The following is a 26,445-nucleotide window of genomic DNA, read 5'->3' on the forward strand; positions in this document are numbered from 1 at the left end:
TTATTACAATATTAGCTACCAAAAAACTTTGTGAATTTTATAGCATTAGATATTTCATGCATTGCTGGTAAGTGATTTCCTTAGTTCACAGGCTTAAATGAGCAGTTTATAGAACAGGGGGCCAACATGCCAAGTGATACCCCTTAACATCAGCCACCCAGCCCATGAACACAATGCTCAAATGAGGGCTTGCGAGTGCGTTGCTGGCCTTTATGTTTCTCGTGTCGATAATTCACGGGCATTTTTAGGCTCTCTGAATTTCTAATATACCAACAGCTATCCCGATCTCAATAATATGTATGTGTTACGCGCTATCCAAAGTTTGTGATACAGCCCTGTTGTTTGCAGAACAACATCGTACTTGCATACAAAAACTTCGGGCGCGGTATTGCTATTGGAAGTTACTTAACGAAAGCTGGTCTGATAAAAGAATATTTAAAGCAACATAACTTTCCCATAAGCGTACACAAATGTGTTGTTGAATGCGTTGTTTTTACTTTCTTTCTCAGTCACAGAATGACAAGAACAAAACATTCAACAGCTATTTCAAGTTTACGTACGTTTAAGAGTAGTTTAAGTTAAGATTGTATTATTGTTTTAAGACTGTCGCAGTACTTAAAACACGTCAAAACGTGCGAAATACTCTCGTCCGTGGTTTACACTCGAGAACTAAGAGGAACTAAAATAAATGTGCATGTCTCGAAAACGCATCATTTAAATCGAATTTATCATTTAGCAGTACGAATAACATGCATTATAAGCTGATTCCGCTCAACTCCAACCATTAGAAGTTATTAAATTTGGAATGAAATTAGGATTTGATTAAAAACCTATGATTAATAAATATTTGGAAGCAAATAAGAAATTTGAAATCATAATAAAATAATGAATAAAATTTGTTTTATTTCGTGTTTTAATCTAAATAAAATATGCTAATACTTTAATTTTTATTTAATAGAATTATCTAAAATTATTGTTTATTTTAGTAACTAATTACCTACAGTTGATATATAAACAAAATGTAATATGTTTCTGGACTTGTAGTTTTATTAGAAGAACAACGTAACGCAGTATTTTACAAAAGTATTAGAGAAAAATAGCCATCTCGAAATGTTGTGTTGCCAACTTAATTTATATTACATTTAGGGTCTGTTTCACAATGTATGGATAAAGTACCAAATAGCTATGCAATACACAAATTATTTGGAAGATAAAAGTTCCGAATAAGAAACTTCGCGTTTCATCGGACTCATAACTTTTGATGGATTTTATCTGACAGTCGTGAAACGCAACAATAGTATTTATCATACCAATATGTAATAAATAGCTTATTTGGAACTTATGTAGAACTTATCCGTACATTGTGAAACAGACCCTTACTATTACAGACTATATATCCAACACCTCCGTTTATATCCACATAGTATATAGCTTAAGGGCGACAAAATATAAATTCAAATTAACACATTTATTAATTTGACTTAAAACACGTAATCAGACTCGCTGAATGAAAATAAGTAACTATAACTGTTACTTATTAATAAAATTAAGTTTACCGTTTAAACATAAAAGGATCTTCAATGCCCTTCCAGTGTTAGATTAATCAAGCAATAAATTTCGTTATGCCAGTCTTTAGACAATGATACTGTCTTAACTTGGAACGCATACAGAATGAGTTTACATGTTTGCTTTATTACAGACTGTATAGCGTATAAGCCGTATGCGTAGAATGAAGACGGGACTTACAGTTGTCCTACTATATGCTTAAAGTCTGGCAGTGGTGAGGTACCCAAGTGTTCTCCACGAACTGGGTTTCTTTGTACCTATGGGTTAAGTGCGACGGCGAAGGCCAAGGTTGTGTGCGATACCGAGGACCAGAACCAGTCTGTCGCACATATCCCCGTTAACCAAGTCTTTGGGTTTACTTAAACCTGTCTACAATTCTATCGACATCTTTCTATAATATATTGGCAAAGTGAGCTCACAGTAGCGAAATTGATTTTTTTGTGACATCGTTGCTTAGTACTTTGAGGACTATATGTTTTTTGTGAATAAATTATTTTATTTTGTAGACTGGGGTAGATGGGCTGAAGGCGTACCTAATGTCGAATCTAATCTAGAATATGTTTCCTATGTGCTCCTTTGTGCTCGCAGATGTGACACGACCGCCCGACTTTAATTACGGACAAAATATAGCGATATAGCTTGGCAACATCTCTTACATAAAAGCATCACTTTTTTTCTCCGATAATTCTCCGACAATTTAACGTATACGTGATCATAAACACACATGTTGTTAAAGACACACATTCTAATTAAAACTAACACCTATTATTAAGTATTTAAACAGCAAACGATATCCAATATAAATTACCCTTATTTGTCTTCGGCACGAAGTCAAATGTCCTGTCTTTAGACCTAAGATTTATTCCTGTGCCATCCACCCACACATAAGCCGCCAGGATGTCATCACAAGGCACTTCTAAATCCTCATATTTGCGCATAGCAGCCTTGTTCAACGCTATTGGTACCGAATTCATCTTGAATAAGGTTTATCTAAAAAATATATATCTTTTAAAATAAATATAATCTTTTTATCTTAAGTCATTAATGCGACGCGGAACTTTGTTATATAATTAAGTATGTCTCTCAAATCTTAAACATTCTAATGCACTTAATCAATACATTTTTTTGTCTAGCGTGCGTGCTTAACCTTGGGGTCATACGTTTAAATCCAATGGATTTTTAATACAATAAAAAGGTTATGGAAACAGAACTTTAGAAGAAAAGACAGCGTCAGGCACATAAGGATGATTATTATTTGTGTTCAGCCTTCGTTAATAATAATATATTTCTGTGCCCAAGTACATTTTCTTCTTACTTTAGGCTAAAAGTTTTCTTTAGATGAAGTATTGTGTAGGGTAAATTTAATTATGTTTCTTGTCTTGAAATAAAATAAATCAAAAGTCCAAATAACAGAATGTATTGTGAAGAAAAAAATGCGTCTATTACCGAAAGCTCGTTTCAACTTAGCACTAGCGTGGACAAAAGAGTCAAATTGCTATCGGTGTGCTTTAAGAGTACAAACACTGCCTTTGAATCATTATTTCATTCCATAGCTTTAAATCAGTCAGAATTGTTTACGAAATTAAAAATAAATTCTCAGCTTTCTATAGAGACTGACTTCACACGAATATGAATATTAAATTATATACTAATATTCGTGTATATTATATAATAGACAACACTTGGAAATAGTTCTGGTGACTGGGTGAGATAGTGAAAGACATTGAAATGGCAAGATCATGTTCTGAGTGTAAACATTGTCTACTACACGTTGATCACTTAATACATAAATATTACAAAGCGTATTTTTATAGACTTATTAATTTCAGTATCAACATAAAAATATATTACCATATCAAAAAGGCTTTCTCATAGTTATAATAAAAGTCAAATATTGTCGAAATTTATTGATTACTTATATCCGGACATATTACATGAAACTTCAACAGTAAATAGAAAGTCTTTATAATATCCAGTCGGCTGTAAATAAATCGAAAATCCGATAAAGCTTTTATTGCTTTTACGTGGAATTTCGTATTCTTGTTCAATTGAACTTTGATGTATATAATAATATTAAATATTTCTATATACAGTAGTCATATTTCTATTGAGTTCTTTGTACATAAAAAACGTTGTATATGACGTAGTAAGACATAATAAAGGCCCATTTAGATGGAGAGAGTTTCTCGCACGTTTTGGTGCGAGTGATCGTACGCGACTATCGCCAGCAATAATCGCCATAGCATTATCATATCAAAATGTTTACATACAGGCAAGAAAAAAATTCTCACCTACGATTATGTCATAATAGAATTGCCAGTGATATATCGCTAGGCGATAATTTCCTGCGTAGATTACACATCGACATTTTAGTGAGAAGATTCTTACTTACGAGAATCTCGACTAGTATAAACACGATCTCGTATGACATTTTTTTCTGTTCATACGAGTATCGTACAAATTTGAACCGTTTTGGGTGCGAGATGTTTCATTCGAGGTTAGTGATTACTAGGGTATTGATCTCAAAAATGACTCAAAAATCCTTTAAATATGGCGCTGTCGATAGTCTTCAGTTCATTGAACTTTATAGAAGTTCGCGGAAAGAACGCGGAAAATGAAAAAATTCTTTCTATAATCGTACCTTCGAGACGAGAAACTCTGTACATCTAAAGTGGCCTTTAGACAAAAGGAGTGACAAACATAAGAAAGTAGGGTAAGGCAAACAATGTGGAAAGGGAATACCATGACCAGAATTTTAACAAAAAGAACGACCTTTTAACAGATACATTTTATTAAAGTATTGGACATAAGCCGTTAACTTTCGACATAGAACCTACTTTTTAAAGGCTTCTATTTGTTTCGACCGTTCAATCGATATAACAACATTAACTAACAACAAATAAACAACTAGTATTAACGGTTTTAAACTAATTTCACTTATGTTATTAAATTATAATGTCAATGGCAGATGAAACTTACGCTACTAAATAATAATAATTACCATGGAATTACTATTACTGTCAAACAGTATGTTAATTTGTTGATATTGGCTAGTATAGTATAGTAATATTGACAATCGAATTAAACAAATATTACAGCTGATACCAACGCCTTTGCTCTGACATATATAATAGCTGACAGTAGGTATTGCCTGCCTCAAAACAATACAATTTGTACGTGATATACGACTATTTTCAGAAACCTTTGTTGACGGCACAAGCAATGATATTAAACTGAAATTAATACCTTAATCTGCGCTCGTACTCTACAGAGTTGCAACTCTTAGCAATGAAACTAAAAATGAAGTTATCGATTGAGAACATTCAGTATCGCCAGCAAGCCGATAATTGAAAACGACGCCAATATGTGTCACGTCAGCCAATTCCAATAAGTTAGCCAATAGACAGATTTTTAAAAGTAATTAATAATTTTATCATAAAAAAACTAAGGAATTATAATAATTATTTTATGGACAGCGGGAAATGTGCCGCCATAGTTGAAGCGTTAACTGCTACCCTGGCTATCCGAAGATACTTTATGTATGTTATATATGACAGCTGTGTCTGCAATTCAGTCATTTCTGGATTAATATTGCGGAGACAACTTTTATAGTCTACATTACTTCTGGTAAAAGCTAAGCCTTCTATATCCATAAATGCTGCCCCAACGGCTCACGTCAGCTACTATTTTACGATATCGAAAAGCACTAAACAATATTGGAGTTATGAAGTTCATTTCTGTGATTGACCACTCCTAGGTCACGACCCAACTAGGTTAATTTGTTTCACAACGTACCAATACATGGTATAAACAATTTTTTTTACATATAGACGTTACATGCCTGATTCCTAGGCTTTTCTGTATACTTTTTACTGGTCATATTTACAGGTAAAAAAAATAACAGATTTCGAGACATACCAATTATAACACAATGTTTTACATTGCCGAACCGTGTCTTGTGTTCATAGAAATAAGAGTTCATTGACACATAGCAGGCGTTCAAATACACAACCTCAGAGAAAGAAAATTAACGACGTTTCTTGTTATTTTTTATTAGAACAGGGTCAAACGGGCATAGGGCTCACCTGATGTTAACTGAAACCGCCGCCCATGGATACTCACAATGGCAGAGGTCTCGCGAGTGCGTTGCCGGTTTTTTAAGAATTGTTACGCTCTTTTCTTGCTATCGGAATATTCATACATCGTTACACTCTTCACTTATAAACAAAAAAAATCAGTAAATAAATATTGTTCTCATTTTATTAGATATGACTTACCTTAAAAATAATACATGAAATTCTTCACACTGTAATTTACCTTGATAATAAATCTAATGATACATTAAAAAATTACATAACTGACATTTTGGTATGATTGACAGTAGACGAATATTATTTTATAACTTGCCAGGGTTTGAGGAAATTCAATAGAAAGTAAACAAAAAGGCTTATATTGAAATTCAGAATATACAAGTTCTTTTGAGACCTTTTTGAGAACCCTTCGCTAGAAAGTTCGGAAAATGTTGTTTATTAACATAAATAAGTGATGGTACCTTTGAATGTATTTTTGGTGTTGCTGTAATATTCTTCATTCGTAGAAATTTAATAATTTCTTAATTGTTTTTTTTATGTTGTAATAAAGATATTGTCATACCTCATTCCTACTATTAATTTAAAAACAGTAAGATTGTTGCTAACCGATATCAAAAAGGGAGGAGGTTACTCAATTTGATCGTGTATATATGTATATTTTTAATGAGTGTTCGCGGATAGCTTCGTCGTTTATAAACAGATTTTTTTTGTTGAAAAGCAGGTTGTGACAACCAGTACCAGATAATGACATCTCAAAGAAATTAAGAGGAATCTTCTATAACCGTAGTGGCATCTAGTGCGTTTGTTAATTTTTTTATGTTAAAAATTATTGTAACATAATGGTATATTAAGTCAAATATATTTATATAGATAGTAATAAGCTACTCTAATATTTATATACTTATCACGTATATGTAAAAATAAATAAATATTAGAGTTAGCAACAAGAGTTTCCAACAAATATTTTACGTAAAACATTTTTAAAAAGACAATACTCCATTTATAATATTCTGTGAATCAGCGTTTCAATGACATCGCTTGCAGCATTCGTTTCAAAATGACTGCAATCGAAATTGGCATATTTATATATAACTTTTCGTAATTTTTTTTGTATTGAATAATTATGAAATTCTAGTCATGCATTTCATACGAATCTTCCCTTTATTTATATTAACCGAAATAAATTCCATATCAAATGTGCAAAGTAAAGATAACAATGTTACAAGGAACTTCACGAATATAAACCAAACAGTTAATACGACGCCAAGAATAGTTACATCAAAGCGACGGCTAGATAGAGTGACTCAGAAACGGTACGAAATTATCAACGTTCTATGGAGGAAAACAAAGATCTTTGAAGACGTCGACATTTCTATTGAAAATAGCACGAAACGGTCTAGAAAAGTAAAAACCAGTTCCCTTTCACAAATTGTTTCCAATGCTTCTTTAAGGAGAACAACTACTGGTACTCCAAGTTACATAGAATTCTACTATTCAGATCTTAATGATGAGAGGCTCAAAAGAAGAAATTCAGATACGAAAATTAAAAAGGATAACATAAATATAGAAACTCGTTCCGTTTTAAACTCACCAGTGTTTTTGTTTCACGTACAGTATGAAACGTGTACGTCCACGAAAAACTCTAAGCATAAACCTGAAAATACTCCTCCAAGGAACAATTTTAAACGGAGTCAATTTCTAGATTCGCTAAAGGTATCAATAAAGAAATATAATGATGAAACCTGCCCCGTAACAACGAATGCCTTCAAAACAATAAACCGTACTAAAAATATTGATATTTTAAAATCTGCAACATCGTCCACGGCATATGATAAAATTAAATTTTTCGAATTGTATGACAGCGACACTCCAACGCCAAAAGGCGAAATAAACCTACCAAATATTGATGACGATGAGAAAATATTGTTAGAAGACATAAATTTTGATATGAAGCATCAAAACAAAACGAGATATGTAAAAAAGCATGTTGATACGCTGAGGCCAACTGGAAGTGATAATGAAAATGATTCACCAGAAATTGTTATAACAAACATTCTGACGCAAACTGTTAATACAACAAAGGATATCAACAGTCGGTCGGCGCAATGGTCTGAGTTTCCGTTCATTGCTCTCTATGTGTATGAACCCACCCAGGTAAATTTCATTGAGGATTTTTATTGAATGCTAGTATGTAACAAAAATGTTTTGCATGTTTATATTAATTAATATTTATGGCCAGGTCCAATGTTATTTTATGCCATAACGTGTCACAGTCACGGATTTCACGGATCCACTATTGGATCGAGACTGGACTAAAATATATTTATAGAAGGTTCTTTAATTCCTTAATTATCGATATATCTCTCTACTAAAATCCTTTAAACTCCATAATATAACAAAAATTGAACCATTAAGCAATTGCAAGCAATAAGTTGCCGCTTTCATAGCTATCTTTATTTTTATCTTAGCTTACGGCAGCGCATAAAATTTGAATAAACACATATAAATATTTATATTAGGAAAAAGAATTACTTGGAAACAGGCTTTTTAATGTTTGCCATAAATATTTAAATTAAAAATAGTTCTAAACGACGCTCTGCTATTAAAATCAAACAGCCTTACTCAGTCGTCCGTTGTTAGTTAATCGTGCATTTCGTTGCATTGCTTGAATATTTATTCATGCACCATTAAAGACAATATTTTAATAAACATTTCTGATGTATATAATATTTAGTTTACACAACAAAGGTTTGAATGTGGAGTGCCGTCAACCGGCTTAACTCTCAAACCAGTCACGCCGCTATAAACTAAGAAAAACCTGATGTACATAGTCGTACGAGCTGCCTACTATATCGAGAATGTTTACTTTTAAGGGTATACATTACTGGGTACACACATCACTGATGTTTTGTTTCTACTTTTCAGTTTCTGTTCCAAAGTAAAGCATTTAGATCATTTAATTTCAAGGTAGTCTTATTAGTACCCGTAATGCTGAAAAAAATGTAGAAAAGTGAAAACATGGCCTCTCTCAACTCTGATGTGGAGCGGATTTTTTTTAACTTGCTCAATTCATGCTTGTTCGTACGGTAAAGGCACGTTACACGTAGGAAGGCAATTGTTAGGAAAACGCCACTTATATAGACATTAGACACATGTCTCTCTATATCACAATCCCCATATATGATAGTGTTACTGAACTAGTATATTATATTTGACGCAGACAGGTGTTTTAGACAGGTGTTTAGTAACTTTGGCAGACTCATGGAGAAAATACAGTAGTGAGTAATACTAGAAATTAAATCCAATTAAAGCCAATTTAAACTGTTTCTTGGTTTATATTCGTGACTAAGAACGAAAGCATATTATAATTCTTTACACACTATTCTTTAAAATATTTGTTTAGTAAGATAAAGTAAAAACAGACTATTAAGCTAAAAGTTTGAAAGGTGTATCCTTGATAAGAGCTTATTAAGCATTTTTAGTTGGTGTCAATATTAAACATCATAACATAATCGAATCGTTATTTATATGAATATTATTGAAAAAAATTGGCCTCGGCCAAAATGTGTCCATGACACAGCCGTGTCACGCGAAAACGTTTATACACAATTATAATTACAATATATGGATTATAAAATATATATTGTGACAGCTGACGATTAAAAATTGAACGAGCATCGTAGCTTCTCCAACTCAAAAGTTAATATACTAATTGAAATACCGATACGCAGCAAAATAACCTCAAAATGGCGGCGTTTCCCCTCCACCGAGTGACACTGTTCTTGCTTATCGTCATAAATTCGTTGTTCCTGGTATCCACTAATATAATTTAATTTTGAAATTAGAATCTATACAATGCCAAACTGTATACAGTTTTTGGTACCATAATGTTTTTCGGATTTCCCGCATATGTTAGCAATTTTAAAGACGTCACGTCAATAAAACGGTAATTATATTACTATTAAAACTTCGGAGTTAGACAAAATTAAAACACTTGCTTGCAAACAATGCTTTTAAAAATAACACAAAATGGGAAATCTAACACGATCTAAGTGTATTGTTTTATTTTGTCCCATTTTTCAACAAAAAATAGCCATCACGTATTTAAAAACCATGGTTCAATTGGCGCAAGAATTTTAGGATTGGCTAGGCACAGAATACTGATTCCTGAATTTCCCCATTGAGTAGTTACAGAACTACAACAATGTAACACAGTAAACTCATTTTCGTAGTCTAGCTTATCATCATATTACATACTCGGAAGCGTATTACACTAGTACCTATTTTCTCTAAGATATAAATGCAAATATTATTTTAGGTCCGTTGTGATGCGGCGGCATTAAGCCCACATTGGCTGTTGGCATCTGGTTCTTGTTTATTTAGACATTACAAGAGCTATTCTGTGGATAGCCAGTCTGCATATGTAGCTTATTGCACGGATAATTGGAGGAACTCGGAACGAATATCTTATGTAAGGCGAAGCTTCGTTCATCCTCGCTTCTACTTGAAGGATACAAGACGATATCTTTATAATATTGGTAATTTAATCTTCAGTAACGTATCTTAAATATTGTGTCAATTTCAAATGAGACTAAGTATATTTGTGAATACATCACCATTCGGCAATAGCAAGGATGTGAATGATAGAAAAAAATGTCTTTTAGCGATTATATCATCCGGGATTTGGTTCAAGTTTTTTATTTAATAATTAAAATAAAAATTGGTTCTTATAAACGAAAATTAACCGATTTTTAGCTCGTGTATATAATGTCTAAAATATACACATAAAATATCTGTAAATCGTCGGTAACCTTTCCCACAAAATATCATAGATACGTGTTTTTGGCGTATAAGGCGTGTTAAATATGTTGACGAACCGTATTAGCGTTACGAAACTTATGAAAACATATCTCAAGTTGCAGAGATTAGCGTATTAAGCGGGTACTCACTGTACTTTCTTTTTAATTCCATTTAAATTAATAAAAACTCAATCCGCCATTGCGCCATAAATCAGTTTGTTCATAATACGGTAGTGCATTATGTGCATTTAATTTTAGATTTTTTTTATCCTTTATCAAACCCAGGACCAATAAAAGCATTATGTAACATATTAATGAAACATTAAACGATCACAGGTGTTATTGAAATTGTAAATTCAATGTCTGAAACATGTAATGGATGGGCCCCTGTGTCACTGATGTCTCATCAAATGGCCCATACCCAAGGGATTAGAGGAGTAGCTGTAGGATGGAGCCTGAACAGGTGACAACTTATAATGCTTAAAGATCCAACGGACATGATAAAAGCGGTTTTCCGCGTTTGTGTATTTTTTATGAGGAGCTTCAACAGGTATTCTTCGCAATAACTTCCTTCGCTGTTTAGGCAAGCGAAAAGTAAGCAAATATGTTTATAACAATTGTGGAATCATTGTAAAATTAATACTTTTCGTATTATTTAATTTAAACATAATATTTACATTTTTTTGTTTAAAATATATAAGGTCACGAATTTTAAAGTTTGCACCACTATAATTTGATATAGATTATAGAAATGGTGAACATATATAAGCCAGATGACAGTTTAATGTCAATTGTCAAAATGCTATCTGACTGATTTGTACTACTAATGTGCGTCCGTACAATTAACATTCATCATTAGAGTTTATCTAAATGTGTTGGGTTCGCTCGCACGTCGATATTCACGTACTGTTACATTGAAGTTAGTCTAAAGAACATTCAAGTCAACGAGATCAGCTTATCTCTATTGCTCAGTATTGAAATAATGCGGACGAATATAATTAATTAAATTTGGAAAACAAGATCGAAAAGAGTGTGTGAGAGAGAGTGCCTGCACGAGCGAGAGAGCAATCTCAAGTTATTGACAATAATATTCTATTTAGGCGGGAAATTTAATACGCCGAAAATCTATAACGCTTGAATGATTTTTTATATGTAACTTAACAGTACCGATTTTCAGGTCGTATAAATAAACTGAAACTTTACTAAATATTATATTTGAAGAATAAGTTAGGTTTTTATTTCCCCAATGAATTCTCTAACTGTTCCTTAAATGCCGTATTATATCGACTTTTAACTAATAAGATTAAAAGGCGCCGTTTTTGTTTTACATATAACAATTATTTAATCCGTTCGTAAGTACGACGTTTTTTAGTATACACAAGAAGACATCTGGCTGATATGTATGTATAACTCATACCAAATATGCTGTTTTTCAGATACCCAAACAACCTATCTAATAACTTCTCACTTGTGGTCCATGAAAGTCTTATATACTCAGAAAATTGTCCAGGATTTACTGAGTTAGTATATTTTTTCATTGTACCTTTTACATCATTGTATCTTAGCCACCACTAGGCGTTTTGGAGGGATATGTTTTTGAATTATTATAAAACCAATCGCTCATATACAAAAAGTAGATGTCACTTTTGACGTGCCAAATTAACAAAAGAACGAAGTCCAAATATTTTGTAACTGTTGTTAAATTTTAACTCTAATTTCATTAGTAATTTTATTTATATCCCTATAGTCACAGAACTCATAATCGATAGAGGTTTATTTATTTATTATTTACATACTTTATAAAAAGGTTTGTATTAATGTGTTAGGAAGTATGTTCGATTGATTACAAGCTGAGATGTCACTTATGATCGTTTTCAGAAAAGTTCTATCAGATATCAGAAAACCCGTTTTAGGTGGCGTTATCTATCCGATTCCCTGGTATTTATTTTATTCGTTTAATGATTTATTTAGAAGTCCTAAAACATACACGTTATGCATAAAATTATACAAGAAAATATGACATCACAAATTTTACACACATTCACGTCAATACAGAACAAAAGAAAATTAGACAAGCAACAATTAAACAAACGAAATATGATATAAAACCTCATTAAGAGCATGATAAACAAAATTACGGTAAGTTGGAAGATTGTTTGTAAAATATATCAATGTTAGTAATTAAGTTGTAAGAGCGAGATTATTCACCGGAGCCATTAGGAACGTATAGAAGACTTTTAGTTCTAACTCTAGGATTATAAATAAAGGAAGTTCAAGTTTGTTTGTTGGTACGTAACACATAACAAAATAAAAGTTGTAGGCAATACGAATAACTAAGCAATTACAAAACATTAATACAAAACTAGTAGCTATCGACATCAAATCTCTTTTTAATCGGCAGCTCATGGCTCCCATCGCCTCTGCAACGACATATCTTAATCGAATACAGAATATATATATTAATGTAAAAGTTTACTAATAATATACTCTATTTAACTATATAGATAAATTGATGCAACAACTATTTCTTTTTCTTATGAATATTACCAACTAAATACCAAAGAAACTCAATTGTTTGGTCGATATTTACAAATAGCCTCCGGTTTTGGGAAACATTTTTTGAAGTTATACTTCTTGTTACGTTGTTGTTGTGCGTGTTAGGGAAAAATTATGAGAGTAAATACGATGTGCGCGCACACCGTCACAAAAAACTGACACCCTGAAGTTAGCATAGTCAACATTTTAAAATAACAATATCCATTTCTTTATGTACATTTTTTGTGATATTTAAAAACACTTTATTAACCTTGATAATGTTAGTGTTGTTTTTTCAACAAATTTCAAAAAATAAATAATCTTGTTACGCCAAAGAAGTATAACTTCTTACGCGTGTACATAAGTACACACACATGTTTTTTTATATATTTACACGGAGAAACTAAAAAGTTCGTAGTTTACAAAATCTTACAGCAACCTTAAATTATTTCTTTCATCGTACTGTATAAAAATAGGAATTTGGGTAGATTTGATTTTCCGAGACCGTGAAATAACGATATCCGAGGAATGTCATTTGAAGGGACCAAATCCAAGTGGACTTGAATAAATCAAATATTCTATAAAATACATTCGGTTTGACGAATTGTGTCCATAATCCCGTTTACTAAGACTACACCTCAAACTCATTCCACGCTAGTCATGTACTTTTAACATAATCGATTCGTTCATCATTTAAAAAATGATTTCTTAGTTAAAATATTTACAAAATGTTAACTTACACATCTAAATAACATTGGATTTGACGTACGGAAGTCATACATAGCTATAAATCTCGACTTTGAATCTTAGCCTGATAGTGCAGGATGCCGCTTATTGATTCTGCAGCTAGGTGTTTTGATTGACAAAGTTAAATTAAATTAATTTTGAAGGAGTATGCTGATAGTAATAATTCTATTACAATTAATGAAATTCTATAATAATCTTAGTAGTAATAAGGTAAATGAAATAATTGTATTATTTACATTCCTTTCATCATAATAATAAAAGTATTTTATTAAACTTTATCAAATTTAACTTTATTTCAAAAAATAAGGTCATAAAGAAGTTTAACTTCTTACGTGTGTACTCACACATTTTTTTTTCTTTACATAACTTCCTTTAATCGATTAAAAAAACAGATATTTTATTATTACTAGTTGCAATTTGTATCAGCAAAATAATAACGAGCAGACATTTTGTAATCCAGAATCGAGCAATGGGGTATATATATATATATATTATGCATATAAACAGTAATAGAAAAGAATTAATTCGGAACTATTTTAACAATATCATATCTCTCCATACTTACGATTAGCCCTAAATATTACGAAATATTTTTTCCTTTTTAGTTTCCTGCCACTAAAAACGTGGCTAATATGCCTTTGTTGAGTGTACTGTTTATCAATAAGAGTTCTCTTACGTGCTACAGTACTCCCTTTATAGGCAAAATACCTAGGTCCTTAAGAGAGGCGTTAACGGAAGAAGTTTTATAATTTTTAACTATATTTTTGTTCGTAACAAAAAAATATTGTTTTTAGTATACGCCAGTTCCAATAACATTCTTTAACAAATATAAAGACGAACTAATTCCCTTTTTTACTTAACTTGTGATTTCAGTTGCTTTATAGCAATTTTTATTTTATAACAGTCCTTAAATCTATCATTATTTTCACAAAAAATGTATATGATGTGTTGATTTCCAATTACCTATATTTTTACTGTGCGGTTAGTCACAGATTGCAATATTACGATGCAGTAGCGGAAAATCGAATAATTAAATACACAAATAAAATACTTTTTAGTAAGTAGTTGTTTAATTTTTATATATAAAGTTATACGTTACATAACTTTTATGTTTAAAATTACTTTATAACTAACATAAATATATTTTATACGAAAATGTAATTTTCTATAATTCCAAAAGCGGCATTCATTTAATTAGAAAACACTTGAGTTCAATTTACGTAATGATAATAAAGTTTGAAAATATTTCAGACAACCAGCGTCAAACTTAAGTTGATTTAAAGATTAGTAAAGTAATTATAGCGTAATATACAAAGTCAAATTTTGTTCCACAATACATATATAATGACCGAACATTTCGCAAAGATAATATTTATTGATTTTCGATCGAATGTTGGAACTGATTGGTGGTTAAGTCATGCCATTTTGGTATGTGTTGAAACAAATTTATAACAACTATAATTTCATGTATCGTCTAAACCCCTAGTGGACAAAGGTTCACAATAGTAATCATTACGTTAGTGAGAATGAAAAAAATTTAAAGACAATGAGTGATTTTTTGTCCGACTTCAGTCTTTGAAAAATTGTGGTATTAAGAAATATTATTAATAGGACAATAGTATTAATATTTCTGAGATGTGTATTATGTATTTACGTAGTAACATATTTTTTTTATTTTATAACATTTTGTTGAGGGTAATACCAATACATAATTCCATAAATTGTTGACACAGTCTATGGCTACATTTTCACTTTTCAAGTCTCTTTGGTTTTGTAATACTAGCTTATGCACTTGCAATTATATATTTCGATGCTTTTTTATTAATTACACACTCAGGTATATTATATCTCGTGACTGTTTTTTCATGCTGTAAACAATTTAATGTACTTTAAGGTAAAGTATTTGTTGTCAGTTTAAACTCTTAATGTTTCCATACTAAAAGTTCCCTTTATCCCTAACTGGGTGTCTTTATGTGTTTCTCTTAATATAGCTCGACTAGTGTTTCAAATGGACACATGGATTCAAATGTGTTGATGGTCATGAGCGTATTATGTTTCATTACAAATATTAGTAAAAAAATCGCTATGTATAGAAACTAAGAAGTGTTGTTGGACACTTTCTTATGTTAAATATCCTTATTAGTCTATTATGTAAGACTTTAATTACTTATTAGTCCTTAGTTACTCTATTGTAATGATGATAACTCAGGTAAGGGACAATTTATAAAAGAACATGTATAAATTATATGAAATCAATGAAATTGTGTAATAATAATAATGTGGTACAAAAATATTATTGTGGTTAATGTATACTACGCATGTTAGGCCACACAAAAGGGCATGCAGTCAAATCTTAAATTTAGTCTATACATCACATTAGTAATTTTACATTATGGATTATTGCAAACAACAAACATAATGAATAGTTTATGGCAATCTGAGCTCAGCCAACACTATTATTTCAGAAAATCGCACAAAAAGCCCAACGTGTATTGCCTGTCATTATCGATATCCGATAAAACTGAGAATTCTGTGAAGGGAATGTTATTGATTGGAGGGAAACTGATTGCTCTTTACTCACAGGTTAGATACGTTTGCTCTTCAGAATTATAAAGATTGCTCTACCGTACTATCTAATTAATTCTTCGCAAAGGGAATAGGGACTGAAATTTGCTTTAGATCTGTAGATGGAATTTCGTTTTTTTTGTTGAATAGCCTTTTTTATTTCTATCATTATTAATTGTGGGGTGGTGTGTGTATATATTAGGATAACACCATGCTTGTAAAAGAAACTTTGAGTGAGCATAATACAGAAGTGCTATTTTTATAATATGCTTAATGTACTAACGCAATCCAGCTTCTTCATGTAAGTAAGATAAAATTGCTGCTTGCTGTAATAAATTGAATCGAATTAAACTAACGTAGCCACTGTAGATTTATGTAGATATAAATAACGATTTTTCTTTTCCAAAGCATGAGCTAAGTCCCTCGGGAGAGCAATCAGCGCTGTACACTGGCGTCTGGCATCATATTCCTTGGTTACTCGATATTGCAAGTGAACCTGATGATTTTATGCCTGCATAGCATGATAAACAATTTCACTGCTATATTGTGTTTTATTAATTAAATAATATTAATCGTGAGACTAAGGTCTGAATGTGTGTGACAGCTTCATCAACCCTGAGGTCGTAGGTTCGATCGCCAGCTTTGCACTAATAGACTTTCTATGTGCGCATTAAACATTCGCTCGAACGGTAAAATATGACATCGTGAGGAAACCGACTTGCCTTAGACTCAGAAAGTCGACGGAGTGAGTCAAAGGAGGCTGATTATACTTGCCTATTAGATTGACAAATGATAATAGTTTGGCGCCACAGATTTATTTATTTTTTATCACCATGAACTATTTTTCTCATACCTCATAAAGTTAGCCATATACAATTTCTACCTTTGACTCATATAATGATTTTAGTGGAGTCTATAAAGTCTTCACCAGTAAAAAAGAATTGTAACTAAAAAAAAATTATACTAACGCAACTAATTCTAATATTAAGGAATGTAAACTAACCACTTGTTGTAAGGATTAATTAATAAAGCTTTAATGATAATAATAAAGTCCATAGTATTTTCTTTTGTTAACATAGCTTTTAACATTATTATAATACATAGCATAATCCGTTTAAAAAGAGTTTTCTTAATAATAAAGTCTTCAAAGTCATTTGTGATCTATTCTTGAGTGTCATATTAAGTTATACCAGCCTCAATGTAAATGAGAATTCAGTGATGCGAGTGATTGTATTTCCGATGATCTTTTGACAATACATAAAATCACTGTTGCGGAAGTTGCCTGACCCTACAGACCCTATAGCGAAGCCTTAATTTAAATTTTGAACACGAACCCTACTTTTTGTAGCAATTATATTGAAGGCTTCTTATTACTTATTTAGAAAAAGAGGTCACACGCGCTGCTTCCCAAGCTCTTCCATCTACAGGAAAAACTTTTACATTAATCAACACAATCAACATTACTTACTTTATTGAACTGGCTAAAATTGAAATTGTATCAATAAAAATCTACGTAAGATGCATACAAAAACAAAAACTAAGAACCAAGAAAAACTAATAAACGGTACCATCCCGATGTTGTCGTGGAAGGTAAGCCCTTCAATCTCTGGATCTCGATATTGCTCGTGCTTTAACAACTTTTTACTATACCATTCGATCGCGTAATACTGAGATGTAGCTACAGCAGTATATTAAAGGGGAATTGGTGATAGTAGGGACACCTGCGGTACTGGATGAGACCTGCAATAGGCTAAAAATAAATACGTACCACAGAGAACGGTTCTATGATCCTCGATACACAATTTGTTTAACAATTAAGTCCTAAGTAAATACCTCGGTATGAGCTTTGTTTTACTCAATAAAACAAAAAATCGTCGGGAATCGGGAATGTTTAACAAATGAGCATCGCGCAAGAATTTTAATCATTACACGTTATCAGGTGTGTTAAACACTCTTCACAATATTAAGAAAACCCACTTCGATCTTGTAAGTAAAATTGTTACTACTATTTGAAGTTTACATAACTTCAATTTACCAAACATTATTTCGTTAAAGGTAGTCCCTTCATAAGGTTGGGTAATCAAGCAGTTTTGTAAATCTATAGACAAATAAGGTAAAATTGAGGTTATTTAAATTTGACGATAAATAAGGCGCTACAAAAATTGTATTCTATAAAGTTTAAAGAAAAACAAATGTATACAAATCAAACACAACGAAATTTTGTATTTCTTTATTCGTCACCTAACTCTTATCACTAAAACTAAGTACGAAGAGATATTAAATAAGTGAACACACAGCATTTTGTCAGTAAAATTAGGTATTACGTGTTATACTTTGTTCTTTATGATGGAATGTACCTTCAATAAATTATACATACAATCAAACAACGCTTTAAAGATCTTATTCTCGATATAGATATTTCGGTTTGAATTTTATTGATTATATTTTTTTCAAATAGGTGGACCATACTGGACACACGTCTTAATTTGTAGATTTTTGCTTACGTAAAATTTCTGAGGTGTTGATCAACAAGGATTCTAATTTCTAATCTTTCCCGGCCAAGAATTTACTTAGTACACATTAAGGAAGTTTGGACATTTTTTACATATCTATTCCATATTTTATATTGTAAGTGTTAGTTAAAATTGTATGTATTTAGCCTAAGATATGCTAGTTTCCTCACGATATTAACCCCGTACAGCTTTTGCGTTCATAGATCTACATAACATATAATAGAGAGACGCTTAGTAGAAATGGCCTATGTCATTAAATATTACGTAGGCAGTGTAGACAAGGACGTCTACGAAATAAAAAGGAAACCAATTTGTAATACAATATTAGAATATAACAAACAGATTTAGCTTATATTTACAAGTTAATATAAGAAATTTATTGAGGTATTGAACTAATAACTCCAGTACTCGGTATATGTTGTATAATATTGACAAGAACATTCGAATTGGAACTTTTTAAGATCATTCATTAATGCTGTTATGGCATAATCTGTGCAAATTTTCGCTGTCTATGATTAGCACCAACTGTCAAGTTGTTATTGTTATCTGATTTTAATTATTAGAAAATTAAGACTTGGCTTACAGAGTACTGGCACAATTAATGTTATAAATTATAATTGTTACTAATAATTAAAATTTAGTAAGAAAAATAACTTAAATACGAGTAAAAACTAAAATACTAATAAAGCTGATACACCCTAACGGGAAGTACAATTGGTATGCATACAATACAATATACATTTTATTATATACGTTTTTGTATTGATATCTCTATTTGCGCCGCTAATTACTAATGGTATAGTCGAGTTTGTACATAGAATATTGAATAACCTTAAAACATCGTAAGAAGGTGATATTATCTGTAATTGGAAACATATCCTGTCCTGTCAAAGCCTTGCGACTTACTTTATCTGACTAATCTAGACTACTGGGTGTGGGCTCTTCTTTACTGTATTACAGTATTGTACTTTACAAATTAAGTTTGTTGTTGTAGCCAGGCAGTTGATTTTCAGTATTATGGGTTAACTGTTATTCAATTTAATCGTCAAAATAATTCTTGTTCATGACAGCACGCATCCAAGGTACGTAATTGGCAGTTCTTGTGTAGATTCCGTATTTTCCGCGTTTCCCGCAGCCATCACCAAAACTTGTTATACCCTGAAATGATAATTGCATAATATAATAATAATAATCAAATATAAGTTTTTTTTAAGTTATCTGTCAAATTTTTACCCATGCTTTATGACAAAACGTGTTTCAAATCACAATCAAAAGTCTCAAACGTGAAAAATGTTGATAATCTTAAGACTTCATGTAAGTAATGTCTCGAATACGGCTTCAAACTCTTCTTGGTATATAAAATATTATAAATATTAAAGAAAATAATATTTTTTATTCACGTTTTTAGTCTTTAACATCGCCTGCTTAAATTAATTAAAAAATTAATATGTCTCACGACCTTGTTGAAATTTTATTTAAGGCAACTTTTGCTAGTTCTCAAAGTGAAAGAGATTTCTTAACATACATAAATGAATTGTTGTATACCTGTAAGTAATACCGCATAGATCTATCCCTACATAGTAATGGACCACCAGAATCCCCTGCGCAGGAGTCGCGGCGACCGCGTCCAGCACATACCATGTTATCTGTTATAGCGTATTGCCAGTACGAACGACGACACACACCCTGCTGTATTGTTGATACCTTAAAATAAAAAGCCATATTAAATGATATATTAATTTTATTAAATGTTAATAAGTATGTGTAAAGGAAGTATATCTGAAATATATGCGCAATCCAAAAATATAGTAATTGGTAAACAAATTAAAAATATTATTCTAAAAATGTAAAATGTTTTGCAAAGTAAATCAATAAAACTTAAAACTATTGATAATTTATTTCTTGATTTTCATCGGTAAGTATTCAGTTAAAATATATTTGTTAAACATAAACGCGTTTAATAATTGTTAAAAGTGTTGTTTCATATAATATAATTTTTCTAACACGACGTCAACTGCGAATTTTGACATAACATCATTCAAACTCGTCCGCTGACATATGACGTTTCAGGCTTGACCTGTCACACCCATCAATACGTGCCTTCATACGTAAAATTTTGTTGATATAATACTTTTTGAACGTCAATGTAATTTCTTTTTATAGAACAGGGGGCCAACGGGCAGGTTCTCCAGGCTCACCTGATATTAAGTTATACCGCCGCCCATTGACAGTCTCAATGCCAGAGGGCTCGCGAGTGCGTTGGCGGCCTTTCGTGCTCCCCTGCTGTTTTCAAGTTTCATTTAAATTCTTTATTTATATTTGTTTATTCTTTGTATTTTTCTTCCAAAGTCACAGCTAACTTTTAAATCTGGACCTCAGATTTCAAATAGATGTATATCTGTTTCGTGTCAAGTAGACTCTTTTGGGTCTAAGGAATGCCGGTGCTCAGTGTTTCCTTCTACCGTACGAGTGTTAAATTCGCACATAGAAAGTCCATTGATGCACGGGTTTCGAACCTACGACCTCAGTAATGAGAGTCGTTTAATTTAGTTGTATTTTCTCTTACATTAATAAAAAATGTAATTAAAAGAAAACTTACCTAACTTTTACTTGTATTTATTATTTATATGTATTTGTGTTGTGTCTGTTATTTTTCAAAAAGAGTATATACGTGCCAATGCGATATTTGACTAATAAAGATTTATACAGTGGAATCTATTTATAACTCGAATGGCAAGGGAAATGCAAAAAAAGGTCGAGTTCACCATTCAACGACTTAACAAGAACTTTGAGATACAAATGATATAACTGTTAAACTTTCGACTTACAGAGCCGCGATTTCTAGGTGTATTTTTCAATTTGTAGAGTCGAATATGAATAACAATTTAACTTTAGTTTTGTAGTATATATTATTTTACATATTAGAACAAATGACATAATAATGAAGTAAACTGTGCACAAAAAAACCGTTATCTTCTTTTGATTCAAACTATTTGCAAATTTTATAAACATAACGTTCACTTCACGTTACTTCGAAAGTTTTATGAATGTATTCATTCATTACACGTATACAAGACAAAAACAATAGATTAGAAACCCCAAACACGAACATTCATTTTGGAAGACCTTGACAATTTTTTTCGACTTGAGGATTTCGACTTAACGAGATTCGAGTTACAGAGATTCCACTGTTATACGTCTGACGTTGCATGCAACGCGCCCTGGATAGTATAGGCTGAATTAGAAATGATGCCAAGTAGGTCGTATATCTAAAGGTGTCTTACGTAAAATATCAGTGCGTGACTAACAGGCATAGATCGGACCGGTAAAACAAGAACGTTAATTTATTATGACAATCATTAAGGATTTATTATTACAAGTGATACAATGTCCGTATCACAAATGATTTATAGCTTTCATTATAATATTTTATATGTTACTTCAATAAACTTAAATAAAAAAAGATCTGTGATGCTATAACCTTTTCAGGTCTGGGTCTAGATTTTTGAATCTGTTTCATGATCATTAGTCAATCTAGGCAAGTAGGTGATCAGTCTCCTGTGCCTGATACACGCCATCGGTTTTTGGGCCTAAGGCATGTGTTGGACCGAATGTTAAAGTACACACAGACAGAAAGGCCATTAGTGCACAGCCGGGAATAGAACCTACGAAGATGAGAATCGCACGCTGTTAGCCATCACTGCTCTTATGATTAGATTATTATGCTATTACATTTTAATTTTATCAATAATTATTTTTCAGTTTCCGTAACTTATTTCTCTCTTAGAAATCACTTTCACTTATATAATAAACTCAACTATATAATACTCCCTGAGGTTTAGGGATAACCTTTGCGCACAACACTGAAACTTATGGTTAAAAAAACACCGAGAGGAAAATGCCGTTGATCAAGAAGTGGACAGTTTGTAACGCCACTGGCTTATATATATAAAACATTAATAAGTTGAAATTAAGAAACAAAAAAAAATCAAAAAATTATATACAAATATCGGGAATAAATTATAAAACAGGGAAAATAAAAAGACCTCGTCTTTAAAAACAGGATAATAAAATTATTAATGTCCTCATTATATTAAATCACTTTTATCATTTTTGTACCTCAAATATTATTTAATGCGTCCCAAAGGCATTGTAGATTCCGCCCAAAGTAGTATATCATCGCAAGCTTTTTACCAGGTATCTTTTATCATAATTTTATTGGTATTAAGGTCATTTATTAAGAAAAATAATGCCACAAACGGCCTACCCCTGTGATATACAATATCGTCAGATCAGATTCTGAATTTACTGGAAATGTGACAGGTCAAAAGCACGCCTAATGGACCAGTGCGTAAGGTGAGACATAAATAAATAAGAAAATCGCAACTGATAATGACGCCTTTTTATGCATTGAGATTTCGTATGAAGTTGTTTTTTCTATTCCTTAGGGCGTTCTTAAGCTACCCTTATTTTCGAATATCACATTCTTCAAACAGAGAGTATTCGAAATCCCAATTCTTCGCTAGAACCACTTATAGTTTTATACACTTCACAAATCTTTATTTTAACTTTTACAGAAGAGTATCACTTAACAGATTTATAGATATGACATGTTTTAAAAGAGATTTTTATTTAGGTTAAGTGTATTTTCTTACTTCAAGCGTCGTTGGACGTAGAAGACAACATATTGTTTAATATTTTAAAATCTGTTATGTCTTCTATACAACTAAAAGAAAGATAAAAAGTTTGTTTATTAAAAGTCAAATTGTTTAAAGATATGCTGGTTGAAAATTTAACTATGATATTTGTGTTGGATAGGTTACTTATCGAACATTGATGGGTGAAACAATTGTAAATAGCTAGTAGGCTAAACAACTTTTACGTCTGTGGATACTCTAATCAATTCTTTGATTAACAAGTTATTTACGAGCAAAGATTATTAACCAGGGTCCACACTGAAGTTTGCGTGTGTGAAAGTTTTCCAGCATATAAACTTAAATTAGTTTTTTTTGTATTAGGAGCAGTGTTGGCCTACAGCGTGCGACTCTCATCCCTGAGGTCGCAGGTTCGATCCCCGGGTGTGCACCAATGGATTTTCGGTCTATGTGCGCATTTAACAATAGCTCAAACGGTGATGGAAAACATCGTGAGGAAACCGGCTTGCCTTAAACCCAAAAAAGTCGACGGCGTGTGTCAGTCACAGAAGTCTGATCACGAACGAGCTAGCGGTAACAGCATCCGCCGCATGATCACCGACCGAGTCCATTGTCCATACCTCAATCACTGTTCAGCCATTTCATGCGGAGTGATTCGGATATGAACAATTGATGCGGTATGAATGTTTTTAATTTCTCCAATCCCTGTATTTTTGTATGTTCTATATGTAAACCTACTAACCCTTAGATTTAAGTTATTAAGTTGTAATTACTAATATAGTTATGGAACCTTTTTTTCCGAAATAAACAATTTTTGTAAACAATGTTTATTATTAGTTACTAAATGCGTATGTATATAATAATTAAATGTATCTTATTTAAATAGATTTATTCGAATAGAAAACCTAACGGGCGGGTTATCTTAGGAACCTCTGTGAAGATTTGTTGAGTAGTGGTGCAAATCAATAAATATATAATCACAAAAATATGTTAATAAAACTCTTTCAAGTATATATTTATATAACATAAATACCTTAATTGAATTCAAAAATATTACTTTCATTCAACAGTAAAACCGGTGACAGATATATTCTTTTTTTTAATTTTAACGAGTCGGCAAATAAATCAGTACATTGTCGAAACAACTCAAATTAACGAAAAGTTTGCAATTTTAAGGTATGTACTGCATACAAATTGCATTTTAACTTAACGGAAATATTTATTTCTTACTAGCTGCCATAGCCCGCGTGTATTACGTGAACTTTGTCAAGATTTTCGACCTCTTAATTGATAGTCATGTAAGTCATTTTTGTATAGCAAAGGGGGGCAAATTCCCATGATCGCGATTTTAGTGGGTGCATTGCCGGCCATTTTAGGATGATCTATTCGCGATCATACAGATGCGTATAGCGTATACAGATTGAATTATTCAACTATAGGTTAATATAAACGTATATCTAACGTAGCTATCGACTGCATAAGTATATTATAATAAATTTTCAAGACCAATTCACCAACTATTAAGATTTACAAACATTTGCATCACACACACACTTTCTATTCCCCAATTCTCAAAGACATGTGTCCTACAGAACAGAGATAAAGAGAGATACAGCGCAGATATTTGTCCGTGATAGTCAAACACTTCCGTATTCCACTCAACTCAACTCAATACGTATTCTTAACATTTATTTCATTTCTTAAACTACATATTTGTATACTTAAATCTACGAAATATACATACGAAAATCAACAATAAATAATCATTAAAAACATTATACCTTGTCCACCTAAATTTATTCCATCCTATTTTCTTTAACACCCCATTCCATATTGTAATTTCATAATGAACACGAAAAAATATGTGAAATAGCGCAAAATTGAAAGAACTTTTTAAATTACTATATAATGTTCCAAATTCAAAATAATTAAAAAGATGAAAAAACTTAAAGTTTTTATGTAACGATATTTATGGCCAGCCTATTGCGTACCTAATCCGCATTTTTAAGCAAAAAATTACAAGTAAAAATCTAAAATTGGAAGTGTAAAATTTGATTGTATTTTTTTTTGTAAAAAAAATTTATTCACCATAAGGGTCATGTATTTTAGAATAGATGGCCTGTTACATATTAGAAAATGCATTATATATGATGTGGTATACTTCAATAAAAAAATTAAAATAACCATTAAAGCTATCTATTTAAAAGCCCCTTATTAAGAATGTAACGTAAATATAAGATTTAATTGTAAATTTAAGAAAACACAAAAGCCTTAGTCCGTCCACGCCTTTGCCTCCTATTACATAAAAAAACGCGTCAACGTCGCAGTGTCTGCTATCTTTCTTTTGTCTTGTTTTTAATTGGAACCCGAACTTATCTTTATCTGAATAATTGAAAGAATTTAAACTCGCTTTGTCTGTGATATATTACCTGTGCTTCATGTAAAATCCTAGTCCCGTGTACATCTGATGGCCGTTTTTTACCCCAGCCTAGAATGACACATGTCGTATGAGGCGCCAAGAGTTGGTGGGGGTTCGGTAAGCAAGCGATACCATGACCCAGATCCTGTCTTGCAGGTGCTGGTAAGCTGGAAATAAACGAATTTATTTTATTAAATTTCGGTGCAAATTGATCATTTGGTTTATTCAACATCTATTAACAGTACTGATTTATCCAATATAAATGCTAAACTCTAGCCGGTACTGTATAAAAGAATGCTTCTGTAAACATACTAGTGTACTCAGGTAGTGCGTAAGCACTATATACAGGGTGTCTTTTTCATATAGGTAAACAAGTACATTTATGAACGTCAGAAATGAAGTTAAATTAATTGTAAAATAGAATCACAAAAATAATGTACTTTTCGATTGCGATTCATTTTAATAGGTAAAATTGATTTATTGAATATAACGTGTCTTCAATAGGACACAGGACAGGAAAAATGCCGTCGAAAAGTACATAAAACACAGACACAT

The 26,445-nt window shown here is 31.7% G+C and overlaps 3 protein-coding genes across 3 annotated transcripts in view; 1 reads left to right on the forward strand and 2 right to left on the reverse strand.

Annotated features, from left to right (window-relative positions):
• LOC123707309 (glutamine synthetase 2 cytoplasmic-like) overlaps positions 1–5,948 on the reverse strand; it is a 29,575-nt gene extending 23,627 nt beyond the window's left edge. Inside the window, exons 1-2 of the mRNA XM_045657235.1 lie at positions 5,844–5,948; positions 2,375–2,556 (exon numbers count right to left, since the gene is read on the reverse strand). Of these exons, the coding sequence (XP_045513191.1) occupies positions 2,375–2,540 (166 nt within the window). The 5' untranslated portion in view covers positions 2,541–2,556; positions 5,844–5,948. The remainder of the gene's footprint in view (positions 1–2,374; positions 2,557–5,843) is intronic.
• Positions 5,949–6,728: 780 nt separating this feature from the next.
• LOC123707217 lies at positions 6,729–16,842 on the forward strand. Its single transcript, XM_045657084.1, has 6 exons — positions 6,729–7,811; positions 9,976–10,195; positions 10,793–10,919; positions 11,893–11,976; positions 16,204–16,321; positions 16,712–16,842. The coding sequence occupies exons 1-6, from the start codon at positions 6,795–6,797 to the stop codon at positions 16,820–16,822; spliced, it is 1,677 nt and encodes a 558-aa protein (XP_045513040.1). The 5' UTR covers positions 6,729–6,794; the 3' UTR covers positions 16,823–16,842.
• Positions 16,843–18,556: 1,714 nt separating this feature from the next.
• Positions 18,557–26,445, reverse strand: part of LOC123707766 (putative serine protease 29) — a 44,235-nt gene continuing 36,346 nt past the window's right edge. Inside the window, exons 10-12 of the mRNA XM_045658105.1 lie at positions 25,901–26,057; positions 20,362–20,520; positions 18,557–19,974 (exon numbers count right to left, since the gene is read on the reverse strand). Coding sequence (XP_045514061.1) covers positions 19,855–19,974; positions 20,362–20,520; positions 25,901–26,057 — 436 coding nt within the window. The 3' untranslated portion in view covers positions 18,557–19,854. The remainder of the gene's footprint in view (positions 19,975–20,361; positions 20,521–25,900; positions 26,058–26,445) is intronic.

The sequence above is a fragment of the Pieris brassicae genome, chromosome 3 (genome assembly GCF_905147105.1).
Source record: "Pieris brassicae chromosome 3, ilPieBrab1.1, whole genome shotgun sequence".
NCBI classification, from domain to species: domain Eukaryota; kingdom Metazoa; phylum Arthropoda; class Insecta; order Lepidoptera; family Pieridae; genus Pieris; species Pieris brassicae.

Excerpts from the sequence above, each read along its gene's own strand:
- LOC123707217 (XM_045657084.1), top strand. The coding sequence starts at position 6,795 with ATGCATTTCATACGAATCTTCCCTTTATTTATATTAACCGAAATAAAT. Across the intron at positions 10,920-11,892 it reads GTAGGATGGAGCCTGAACAG|ATACCCAAACAACCTATCTA; the intron begins GTGACAACTTAT and ends GCTGTTTTTCAG. Across the intron at positions 16,322-16,711 it reads TGATTGCTCTTTACTCACAG|CATGAGCTAAGTCCCTCGGG; the intron begins GTTAGATACGTT and ends TCTTTTCCAAAG.